At 38.9% G+C, this 12,286-nt stretch overlaps 1 protein-coding gene across 12 annotated transcripts in view; it reads left to right on the top strand.

Annotated features, from left to right (window-relative positions):
- TUT4 (terminal uridylyl transferase 4) overlaps window positions 1–12,286 on the top strand; it is a 210,706-nt gene that overhangs the window by 185,070 nt on the left and 13,350 nt on the right. For 7 of the 12 annotated variants that reach the window (XM_014588140.2, XM_014588142.2, XM_027772226.1 and 4 more), the window contains 3 exons: window positions 7,276–7,391; window positions 8,556–8,779; window positions 9,705–9,805. In XM_014588140.2, the coding sequence (XP_014443626.1) occupies window positions 7,276–7,391; window positions 8,556–8,779; window positions 9,705–9,805 (441 nt within the window). The remainder of the gene's footprint in view (window positions 1–7,275; window positions 7,392–8,555; window positions 8,780–9,704; window positions 9,806–12,286) is intronic. The other 5 variants (XM_027772227.1, XM_027772230.1, XM_027772228.1 and 2 more) reach the window with 3 other exon arrangements.

A 12,286-nucleotide genomic window follows, 5' to 3' on the forward strand; every position in this document is an offset into this window, starting at 1 on the left:
TTTCAGACCAAGAGACTTCTAGTTTATTTAGCTGTTCTTCTTTGGTGGACATTTAGATCATTCCTGTTTTATCAGTTGTTACTTACATTATAGAAATATCCTTGTACATGGTCCTTCATGCTTATACTTCATACCTATTTTATTGCCATACACTGATTATTATTAAAGCATACAAGATAGATGTGTTTCATTCTCTTAGTCTAATGATGGATACAGAGAAATATATTTTCTTTTACTTTTCTCATTCTTTCAAATATTCCCACTTCAACTATTCTTCATCATTAGATCTTCTCATATATTGATCCATTTTCTTTTTATTCATCAGCTATCTTCTGTATTCATTTTTCTGTCATTTAACTTAGATTCCCTGTCTATTTTGGGAAAAAATGCCCTAAAGCTAGGCTCACAAATAGCATAACTCTGAATTAATGTTCACTACCTTCTACTGGACTTTTGGTGCTCTCTGACAATTTTATTACATTTCTTAGTTTGTTTTGGTTTTTGTTTTTAAAGAGGTTTTGTCTTAGACTTGCTGGACAGAGGCAGAAATAGAGGGAAAGTGAGAAATCACCCCAGGGGAGGGGAGGTGACTTAGGCCACAGTCCCTTCTCTTCCATTCTTCTCCTGGGATCTTGCACAAGTATGTACACATACCTGGTGTGATTTTCAAGCCACCGGGTCTAGAACTTAAACTGCAGTCAGTCATGTGGGAGTCTAGTGATGTAACCACTCTGCCATCTGCTAACACCTTCTTTTTTTTTTTTTAATTTTTAAATTTTATGATAGGGCACATGAGCTTGCTCGAGGGAGACAGGGGTCCGAGGGTGGTTAGTGATAAATCAGCCCCCAAGGGGATGGCCAGGTCACAATCCCTTCCCTTCCATTCTTCTCTTAGGACTTTGGGCATGTATGTACATGTGCCTGGCTTGGTTTTTAAGCTGCCGGGTCTGGGACTTGAACTGTGTAATTGGCCTTGTGGGACCCACCCTAACCTCCACATTATCTGCTGGCTCTTTATTACATTTTTTTTCCTTTCTTTCATTCATTCATTTATTTTTAAATTTTAATTTATTTTATTTTTGTAGGAGAGATTTCTGCTGGGACCAGCAGTTAGTGTAATGGCTATGTCGCTAGACTCCCACGTAGTCGACTGCTGTTCGAGTCCTGGACCCAGTGGCTAAAAGTCATGCCGGGCGCTTGTGCGTGCGTGCCCAAGATCCCGAGAGGAGGCTGGAGGAGAAGGGATTGCGGCGTGGCCATCCCCTCTGGGAGGTGATTTCTAGCTTTCTATCTCTCTGTCTCTTCTTGCTTCTGTCTCTCTCTCTCTCTCTGTCTCTCTGGCGAGCGCACAAGCCCTATAGCAAAAACCTCTCAAAAAAAAAAAAGAGAGAGATTTCTGCTTTAGGCATGTGTGCTCGCCAGAGAGACAGAGAGAGAGACAGACAGACAGACAGAAGCAAGAAATCATCCTCCAGGGTGAATGGCCATGCCATTGTCCCTTCTCCTTCATTCTTCTCTTGGGATTTTGAGCACATAAGCACACATGCCTTCAGCTACCGGGTCCAGGACTTGAACCTCATTGGACTACGTGGGAGTCCAGCAACATAACTGTTATGCCATCTGGTGGTCCCAAGCTATTTTTATTTTAAATGCAATTTCAGGCTGACTGTGGCCTGGTGGTTAAGGCAGCCAGATCCCACGTGGCCAATCCACAGTTCAAGTCCTAGACCTGGTGTTTTGAGATACATGCCAAGTGCTTGTTCATGCAAGCCCAAAATCTTGGAAGGAAGGAGGTGGAGGAGAAGGGATTATAGTAGCCATACTACATTAGGGGGTGCTCTTTCCCTCCCTCTCTCTGTCTCTTTGTTTCTCTCTGGTGAGTGCACAAGCTCTCTGGCCAAAACAAAAAGAGTCATGCCATGTTGCAGTCCTTGTGCCTTCAACCTCCCATCTGGGACTGTAGGTGTGTGCCACTACTCATAGCTCTTTTTTTTTTCAAGAGGTTTTGTTTGTTTGTTTGTTTGCGCGTGCACTCGCCAGAAAGACAGAGAGAGACAGAGAGACAGAAAATGAGAAATCATCCCCCAGGGGGGATGGCCACGCTGCAGTCCCTCCTCTTCCATTCTCCTCTCGGGATCTTGGGCACGCACGCACACATGCACACGCGCCCGGCGTGAGTTTTAAGCCACTAGGTCTGGGACGCGAACTGTGGTTGACTACATGAGAGTCCAGCGACATAGCCATTACGCCAACTGCTGGTTCCCATCGCTCTTTTTCAGACTTAATCTCACTATGTTGTCTAGGCTGGCATTGAGCTCATTATGGTCCTACTTTAGCCTCCCCAAGCTGCTGGTATTACAGGCACATGTCATTGTGCCCGTCCTTTAGGTTGGACCCATAAACACACCTGTAGAGCACACCTTAACTGCTCATGACTATGGAGCATGGCATCTTAAGCTCATGGGACCACAGCTGGGTCTCTTAAGACATTTATTTGATTACCTGTGTCTCCCATTCCATAATAACTATTTCACATTTTATTTATTTTACTCAAAATTTAATACCCTCTTGGGGACCAGCAGTTAGTGTGTAATGACTATGTTGCTGGACTCCCATTTAGTCAACCACGGTTCGCGTCCCGGACCCAGTGGCTTAAAACTCACGCCGGGCGCATGTGCGTGCGTGCCCAAGATCCCAAGAGAATGGAGGAGAAGGGATTGTGGCGTGGCCATCCCCCCTGGGGGGTGATTTCTCGCTTTCTGTCTCTCTGTCTCTCTCTGTCTGTCTGGCGAGCACATGCGCCCTATAGCAAAAACCTCTCCAAAAAAAAAAATTTAGTACCCTCTGTACTTGGTCACACCTTTCTCTGCTGCTCTTTTCACTCTTAGTAGATGATTTTTCTCTGATACAATAGGTAGTATCAGATAAGTATTCCTTCAGCTTCCTGCTACTAGATATATAAATCTGCCCTCAACTGCAGATATCTTTCCTTAAAGGAATATAATCCTTCCATAGGCACTGTGAATCCTTTCTTTATTCTCTCTATCTGAATCTTTAACCTCATCTGTTAAAAACATTTTCAGAGATGAAATACATAAAATATAATTGTAAGGGGCCATACGGTTAAACAGAAACATGACACTTTTTGCAAGACAATCCCACAGGAGGGTGGGACCTTATTCAAGTCTGGAGACATTACTGGGTACGCTAGGCACATATGTGCTCGTGATCTGGGGATAAGAGGTGTTGGCTGAAGCTGGAGGTTAATTGTAGTATCAACACCCTGTTGGAGGTGCCGTTTCTCTTGCTCATTGATACAGGAAATAAATGAAAAGACTTAAAACTATATAATCACAGATGAGTATTTATAGATGAATATATACCATCAGTTTCAGTGATAAAGAACATTGACTTTGAACCCTCATTAAGCACTGTCCTCCCCAAAAGAATTCCATTCTTCTCAGTAGCAGACTTGTATTGCAAAAAAATTATGCTCTATTAATAATTTCCTCAATAAAAATTTTTGTGGAAATTTTCTTTCTCTCATTATATAAATTCCTGTATTACATCTTCAATTTTGCCACAATACCTGAAATATTTATTACCTGACTCTTTTCAGAACAGATTTGCTGACCTCAGTTTTAGGTCACTGTAGTTGGAATGGTGGGATAGAAAAAGTGGATTCTGTAGATATTCAGAAATAGAATGGATGCAACTTATCAGTTAATTAGAAGTGATAGATGAAAGAAAACAAGTTAGGATGATTACTAAGTTTCTGCCTCAAGCAACTGGGTGAATTGAGAAAGACCTTTGTTTTGTTCTGACAGAAAATAGGATAATGAAAATTTTAATTAGCTACATTGCTTTATCAATATGGTAAGGTACCTGATTTAAATAAATGTGGAGTATATCTCTTATCCTTTTTATAAATATATCTTTATTGAGATATAAGTCACATAATGTTCAATTCATTGGAATTTAGGAAATGTTTAGGTTGCACAGCCCATTACCACAATCTAATTTTAGAACATTTTTGTCCTCTCTAAAAGAAACCCTTGTCCTCATTAGCAGACAGTCCCCAAATCACTAATCTCTTTGTCTCTAGATTTGCCTATTCTAAACATTTCATATAAAAGGAGTCATACAGTGTATAGCCTTTTGGAACTGGATTCTTTCACTTAGCATAATACTGGGTCATGGGAAAAGTCATCACATATTTTTTCCTATGTTTTCTATGCAAAAATGCGTTAGGACTTTTTCTGATGACTGAATAGTTTCAAGATTCATCCATGCTATAACGTATCAATTTTCTATTCCTTTTTATGGCTGAATAATATTCCATTGAATGGGTATACCATGTTTTATTTATTCATTTATTAGACAGCTTGGTTGTTCCTACTTATCGGCTATTGTTAGTAATGTTGTGAATATTAGTGTACAGAATTTTATGCGTCTATATGTATGTTTTCATTTCTTTTTATTTATATATGATAGTGGAATTATTGTATGATTGTGATACATTTATTTTTAACTTTTTGATAAACTACCGAACTGTTTTGTTAAGTGACTGTGCTGGTTTACATTCTTATCAGCAATATTATGTGGGTTATTATTTTCTCACATCCTTACCAATACTTGTTTTGTTTGTTTGTTTGTTTTGTTCTATATAGCTATCTTATTGGATATATTTATTCTGCTTTTATTTAAGAGAGGTTTTTTGCTATAGGGATTGCGCGCTGATCAGAGAGACAGAGAGAGAAAGACAGAAAGCGAGAAATCACCCCCCAGGAGGGGTGGCCACGCTGCAGTTCCTTTTCCTCCATTCTCTTCTCAGGACATTGGGTATGCACATGTACGCGCCTGGTGTGAGTTTTAAGCTGTTGGGTCTGGTACTCAAACCGCGGTCCACTACATGGGAGTCCAGCAACGTAACCATTATGCCATCTGCTGGCCCCTCTATTTTGGTTTTATCCTTGACTTTACATAGATTTGAAAACAGCTAGTGAATGTGTTCATTTGTATGAGTACTATTAGGACCAACTAGTCTTTTTGACATTATAAAACTGAGCTAAAGCTTGGAAGGGTAAGTCTGGTTCTAAGACTAAGGGAAATTATTTGTTAGTTCATTACCTTCTCCTTAGGTATATTTTACTTTATATGATATGTGTTACAGGTTCTTTAAAAATTGTATACAAGTCCAGTCATATTTGAAATAAACCAATGTATTGCCTTATGTTTGTAAAGCTCTTTTGTACAGAGAATAATTCTTTTCTGGGACCAAGTTAGCATAATGGCTATGTCACTGGACTCCCATGTAGTTGACCATGGTTCGAGTTCCGGGCCCCGTGGCTTAAAACTCATGCTGGGTGCATGTGCGTACGTGCCCAAGACCCCAAGAGGAGAATGGAGAAGGGATTGCGGTGTGGCCACCCTGGGGGGGTGATGTCTCGCTTTCTGTCTCTCTGTCTCTCTCTGTCTGTCTGGTGAGTGCATGCGCCTTATAGCAAAAACCTCACCAGAATAATAATAGTAATAATAATAATTATTTTCTAGAAGTGGGCTGGTGTAGAGGAGCTTTATAGTCAGATAAACTTACCTCTAAAACTTTTATTTGAGACTTAACCAGCTCTTTTTCTGTGAGCAAGTGACTTGAACTCTTTAGAGTTAAAATTTCCTGTATAAGATGAAAATGAAAGTAGTGTCTAGTTTACTGAGGTTTGCTCATTCATCTATACCAACTTTGAGTAATGAAGATGTAAAGCAATGAGTACAATTAGGAACTCTGATGTTGATGATGTTTCTGAATCCTGTTTCCTTTTCTTTTTCCTTCTTTCATTTTTTTTTTTTTAATTTGCCAGAGAGCATATGTGCTTGCCAAAAAGAAAGGCAAAACAGAAAAACCACCCCCACCCCTTTGGAGCTTAGTTATACTGCAAGCCCTTCTCCTCCATTTCACCCTCCTTTTTGGATTTTTTTTTTTTTTTTGGCTATGAGGTGTGTGTACTCTCCAGAGAGGCATGAGGAGTGTGAGAAATCACCTCCCAAGGGGGATGGCCCCACCACAATTCCTTCTGTAGTCTCCTCTCAGGAATATGGGCACACGTGTACGCACTTGCCCTGTGTGATTTTCATGCCTCCAGGTGTGGGACTCAAACTGCACAGTTTGCCATGTGGGATCTGGTACATTAACTTTCACACAACCTACTGGCCTCCTTTTGGGATTTGGGGCACACATGCATATACACCCGACATGTGTTTCAAGCCACTGGATCCAGGACTCAATCCACACAGTTGACCACACAGTTGACCATGAGAGATCCAGCTGCCTTAACCACCAGACCGTGAGCTGGGCTCTGAATCCTAGTATCATATCGTGGTTTAAGTTACAGCGAAATATTTGATACCTGTCTTTTAAACACACATAAACACACACACTTTTGTATCTTGGTCTCCTTTCCATTTAGATTCAAAAGTATGACAGTGTCTTATATTCCCTAGTAAAATTGCATTTTGGGGGCAGCAGATGTGTAGCGGTTACATCACTGGACTCCCATATAGTCAATAATGGTTCGAGTCCCAGACCCTGCAGCTTAAAACTCATGCCAGGCATGTGCGCATGTGTACCTAAAATCCTGAGAGGAGAATGGAGGAAAAGGGATTGTGGCATGGCCATCTTCCCAAGGGGTGATTTCTTGCTTTCCATCTCTCTGTCTCTCCAGCAAGTGCATATACCCTATAGCAAAAATCTCTCTTAAAAAATAATAAATAAATAGCGGCTGGCAGGTGGCATGGTGGTTAAAGGCACTGGAGTCCCATATGGCTAACCATGGTTTGAGTCCTGGACCTGGCAGCTTGCTTTCTCACTTTACCCTTTCCCTCTTGATCTTGCTCTGTCCTTCTTTGATAGAAATAAAATAAGTAAATAAATAAAGTTAAATAAAATAATACTAAAACTAAATAGATTTAAAAAATAAATGGGACCAGCAGTTGATGTAATGGCTGTGTTGCTGAACTCCCATGTAGTCGACCATGCTTAGAGTCCCAGACCTGGTGGCTTAAACTCACACTGGCACGTATGCATGCGTCCCCAAGATCCTGAGAGGAGGAGGATGGAGGAGAAGGGATTGTGACGTGGCCATCCTCCCTGGGGGAGGGGGGGGTGATTTCTCACTTTTTGTCTCTGTCTCTCTCTGTCTTTCTGGTGAGTGCACTTGCCCGATAGCAGAAACCTCTAAAAAAATTTTTTTAATTAATTAATTTGCATTTTCTCCCTAGGAGTACTTCTTTGATTCCAGGGTATTAACAGATGGAGAACTGGCTCCCAATGATCGATGTTGCCGTGTGTGTGGAAAAATAGGCCACTATATGAAAGACTGCCCTAAAAGGAAAAGGTTAGTAAATTGTTATGTATCAACATTACAGGGACTCTAAGTGCAAGCCCAATTTATAGCTATTATATATAATCATTTTCAAAAATGTTTAAATGAGAAAGTTCATTGGACCTTAGATAAATGTTCATTTGATTTGAATTTATAATAGAGTGAGGATTATTTGTGGTATAACAATGTCTTTTAACTTTCTTTTGTTCATGTATTCATTAATCCATTTTATTTTTAAATCAAAGAAGCATTAATTGACACCTACTATAGGATCCAAGGGAAAAAATATACTAAGACTAGGGGTTCTTGCTGAGGACCTCACAGTCTTGCAAACCAATACTGTAATTAAAATACAATTAACTGAATTCTTGAGATATATATTGTGAGATATACCTTTATAATAAATACCCTAAATAACCCCTTAAAATATATCTATGAGTCATATTCCCACTGAGTTCTATATTCTGCTTTTTTTTTTTTTTGGAGAGATTTTCACTGTAGGGCACGTGCGCTCGCCAGACACACAGAGAGAGACATAGAGACAGAAAGCGAGAAATCACCCCCCAGGGGGGATGGTCACGCCGCAATCCCTTCTCCTCCATTCTCCTCTTGGGATCTTGGGCACGCATGCACACGCGCCTGGCGTGAGTTTTAAGCCACCGGGTCCGGGACATGAACCGCGGTTGACTATGTGGGAGTCCAGTGACATAGCCATTACGCTAACTGCTGGTTCCCTATATTCTGGTTTTACTAGGCCAAAAAACTCCCTTCTTGATCAACAAATCTGGGCGAATATAAGAATCTGGAACTTTTTAGGCAGAGTAAACTCATAATTTCCATTATTACTGTCTATTGAGTATTGAATTTAGGCAGAGCACCTACCTTCTCTAAACCTATTTCTTCTTTAAAATGGAGATAATAAATACCAACTCTGAAGGATCATTAGAAGTTTAAAATTTGATAAGAAAAAATTTAAAAATAAAATATTGTATTATAAACTACTAGAATACCTGGTTTCTGCCACATGAGTTTGTGTGTTACAAATGTGAGTTCTCTTGCCTTTAAAAGATGGACGAAATAATGGGTATGTTCTTATGTTCTCATGAGACTATTGTACAGTTTAGTTTGTTCGTTGACTCATTTTACAAGTCCCTAGCCCCACATTATTGGTATCAGCAGTTTACTGTTTAGACTAAAGAAGAAAGACAGCGAAGAAGAGAAGGAAGGGAATGAAGAAGAGAAAGACTCTCGAGATCTTCTTGACCCCCGAGATGTCCACGACTCTCGAGACTTCAGAGACCCCAGAGATCTCAGATGTTTTATATGTGGAGATGCAGGACATGTACGAAGGGAGTGCCCAGAAGTCAAGCTGGCTCGTCAGAGAAATAGTAGTGTGGCAGGTAAATAGAAAAGGCAAAAAAAAAAGTTTCTGATGGAAATAAGTCATTTATGTTGATCAATGACTAAGGACCAGGATTACTCTCTATTTTAAAACAAGTTGTATGATTTGGGACTTTATAATTTCTTTTTTTTAAAAAAGAATTGTTTATTTATTATTATTTTTTCATTTGCTATAGGGCACATGTGCTTACCAGAGAAGGAAAGTAAGAAAGCAAGCCACCAGGTCTAGGACTCCAAACGTGGTCGGTCAGCCATATGGGAGTCCAGCACCTTAACCACTATGCCACCTGCTGTCTCCAATTTCTTTATACAGGATGGCTTTTATTGTATTTTATTGTACTTTGAACAGTGGTTGGATATGTTCACTATCAAGGTCTCTACAGTTTGTTGTATTCAGCTCCTTCTAAGAATTCTTTGGATTTGAGTCAGAATACTTATTTCTCTTGCTTTCAGTATAACATTATTCATGTGAGACTTTTTTCTTAGAAGCATGTAGGAGAAATCCTAGTTCTTTCTATTTATGGAAAAGGGAGATCTATTCTTGTTGTAGTTCACAAAGAATTTTAAGAATTAGATAATAACCCAAACAGAAGTTTACTGAAAGGAAAAATAGAATATTTTAGACATGGTGATTTCCAGTTACTAAGATTCTTCTTGCATAAATATTTTTTCTTAAGTGTGTTGTCACCATTAGAAAAGCATTATGTCATTTTTTTCTTGTTTCTAGAACCAGTGAATTTTTATTTTTTTTTTGGTGCTCTAAAGAATTGAAAAATGACTTAAACAAACACAAACTAATTTTAAAAGTCCAAATTTATAAAGTTTCAGAGAGATTTGAGACTCTTGCATGAGAAGAGTATTTATTGATTGTCATTTCTTTGCTACTTTCTTTATCTGTTGATTTTCTTTGATACCTTCTCTTAGCAGCCCAGCTGGTCCGCAACCTTGTAAATGCCCAGCAAGTGGCTGGTTCACCCCAGCAACAGAGTGATCAATCCGTAAGAACTAGAAAGTCTTCAGAATGTGTAAGTAATCTGCCTATGAGTAGGTTAGTCTTGCTAAGAAGATAGCACTATCTTAGATGGATGATAAGGATTTCTCTCTCAGACTGCCTAATATAATCTTTCAGATTGCATAGTGCTTTGTAAAGGTGTCCTTCTTGGGTACATAAGGTGGAATGAGTATTATGTTTGGACTAATAACATAGATCTGGATTCTATCTTAATTTATGTGAGCTTGTTCCTTCATTTGTAGAATGAGATAACAACCACCTAATAAGATGGATTAAATAAGGTAATGACTTTGAGGTTTCAAGTTATGCCTAGTGAAAAAAATATCAGTATGATGAATAAAAGTGGACATAAAAATTGAGATGTGTTAGTGCTGTTACAGCAGAATGTACATGGCATTTAGCTGCATGAAACTTTTGTGTGTCTTTTCATAGTTTGACTTATGGGGTACCTAGTAAAATATACCTTGTAAAAGAGTAACAGGTTAGAATTCAGATTCAAAAGCTTTATATTAAATTTACTAAATTGGTCTTAACATTTTTTAAAAAATCTATATCTACCTTGTATTTTTTAGATTAAGTAAATACTAATTGAGTGTCTAAATCTGACACTTTTTCAGGAACTTCACACATATTAGCATATTTAATCCTTTGAGTGGCTATGTGAAATGGTAGTTATTAGGATGATCAAATTTTATAAATTGGGAAGCTGAGAGAAACAGAAATTATAAGATTTAAATCCAGGTCAAATCTGACACAATCTGTGCTTTAGGAATACCTATTATGTGTCTGATGCTTTCATAAATTTTATATAATAATAATAATTCCATTTAATGTTGATAACATTTGTTGAGTGCTAGTAACTATGTGCCGTACACGCCTTCTTCCTGTTACTATAAAATATATCTAAAATACAAAGAAAATACGGAAAATAATAAAGCTACATATAGTAGAAAACGTCAGGATTTAGCAATATTTAACACTTTTTTTTTTTTTTTTTTTTTGCTTTATTTAAAAAATTACTGAGCTAGCACAGCCAGTGCCAGAGTGGTGAAGGCAGGTGAATCCCACCAGGTTGACTGAGCAGTATGAGTCTGGACCTGGTGGCTTGAAAAACACACTGGGCATGTGTGCATAGATATCAAAAAATTTCATAGGAGAATGAAGGAAAAGGGATTGTGATGTGGCCACCCCCCTTTTGCAGTGCTTTCTCACTTTCCTCTCTCTTTCTCTGTTATTCCCCTATGACTGACGTGGCCTATGGTCAAAATAAATAAATAAATAGTTACCACCAATTGAAACCCATGCATATCCTTCTTAGAACTCATTTCTATCTTTCCCTTGCTACAAAAACGTTATCAACTATCCTGACTTGGTGTTTTTGTTTTCTATATGTGTTGTTTAGTTAATTGTCACAATAATTTATGGAAGTAGATTCTGTTATTATTTATACTTTAAGGTAAAACTGAGATTTAATTTTCTTGCCTAAAATTAGTAGACACTTGGAATCAGAACTTGAACCCTCAGTGTTTCTTCTCCAAAACGTAGGCTCTAACCACATTTCTATTCTGCCTCTTATTTTCATTCTCTGCCTCTAAGCTTCACTTTTCTATCATCTGAGCTTCAGTTGGAGCGTGTTAGATGGGTTTTACTTCTCTGATGTCTAACAAAGCGCCTCAATCTCAAATTGTCTAGAATGTAGCTTACATTTCTCTCTGTTTCCCCCAGACTTGCTTCTTCCCCCTATGTTCACCATCTCATTCAATGATATCATTGTATAGGTTCCAAAACTTTTCCCTCTCTTTCAATTTCTATATCTAATCACTTACTAAGCCCTGTTATTTCTACCTTTAAAAATAGTTAAGGGGTTGGAAAGTGGCTCAGTGGTAAGATGCAATGCTCTGTGGGACCAGCAGTTACTGTAATGGCTATGTTGCTGAACTCCCATGTAGTCGACCGCAGTTCGAGTCCCGGACCCGGCAGCTTAAACTCACGCCGGGTGCATGTGCGTGTGTGCCCAAGATCCCAAGAGGAGAATGGAGGAGAAGGGATTGTGGCGTGGCCATCTCCCCGGGGGGGTGATTTCTTGCTTACTGTTTCTCTCTCTCTCTGTCTTTCTGGTGAGCGTACGCACCCTATAGCAAAAACCTCTCAAAAAAAAAAAAAAAAGATGTAATGCTTTGTGAGGCTGACCCTTATGTGAGAGTTCCAGATTTGCTTCCAGAGACCTTTCTGAATATGCCAGATGCAGAGTGCCTGTGATCCAGGATTGCTGGTGGATCACACAGTGTTGGGATCCTGATAGGGTTTCTCTTTGCCTCTGTCACTCATAGAAGAAATAAATGAATTAAAGAGGAAAATAAAGCTTACAGCCATTTGTTTCCCTCTGTCCTTGTATTGTAATGTATTAGCATAGGCTAACATCCCTGGACACCATAGCAACCTTCTCTTCAGTCTTTTTTTTTTTTTTTTTTTTTTTATAGTCTTTTTTTTTTTT

Source organism: Tupaia chinensis, unplaced genomic scaffold (genome assembly GCF_000334495.1).
Source record: "Tupaia chinensis unplaced genomic scaffold, TupChi_1.0 Scaffold000259_1, whole genome shotgun sequence".
NCBI classification, from domain to species: domain Eukaryota; kingdom Metazoa; phylum Chordata; class Mammalia; order Scandentia; family Tupaiidae; genus Tupaia; species Tupaia belangeri.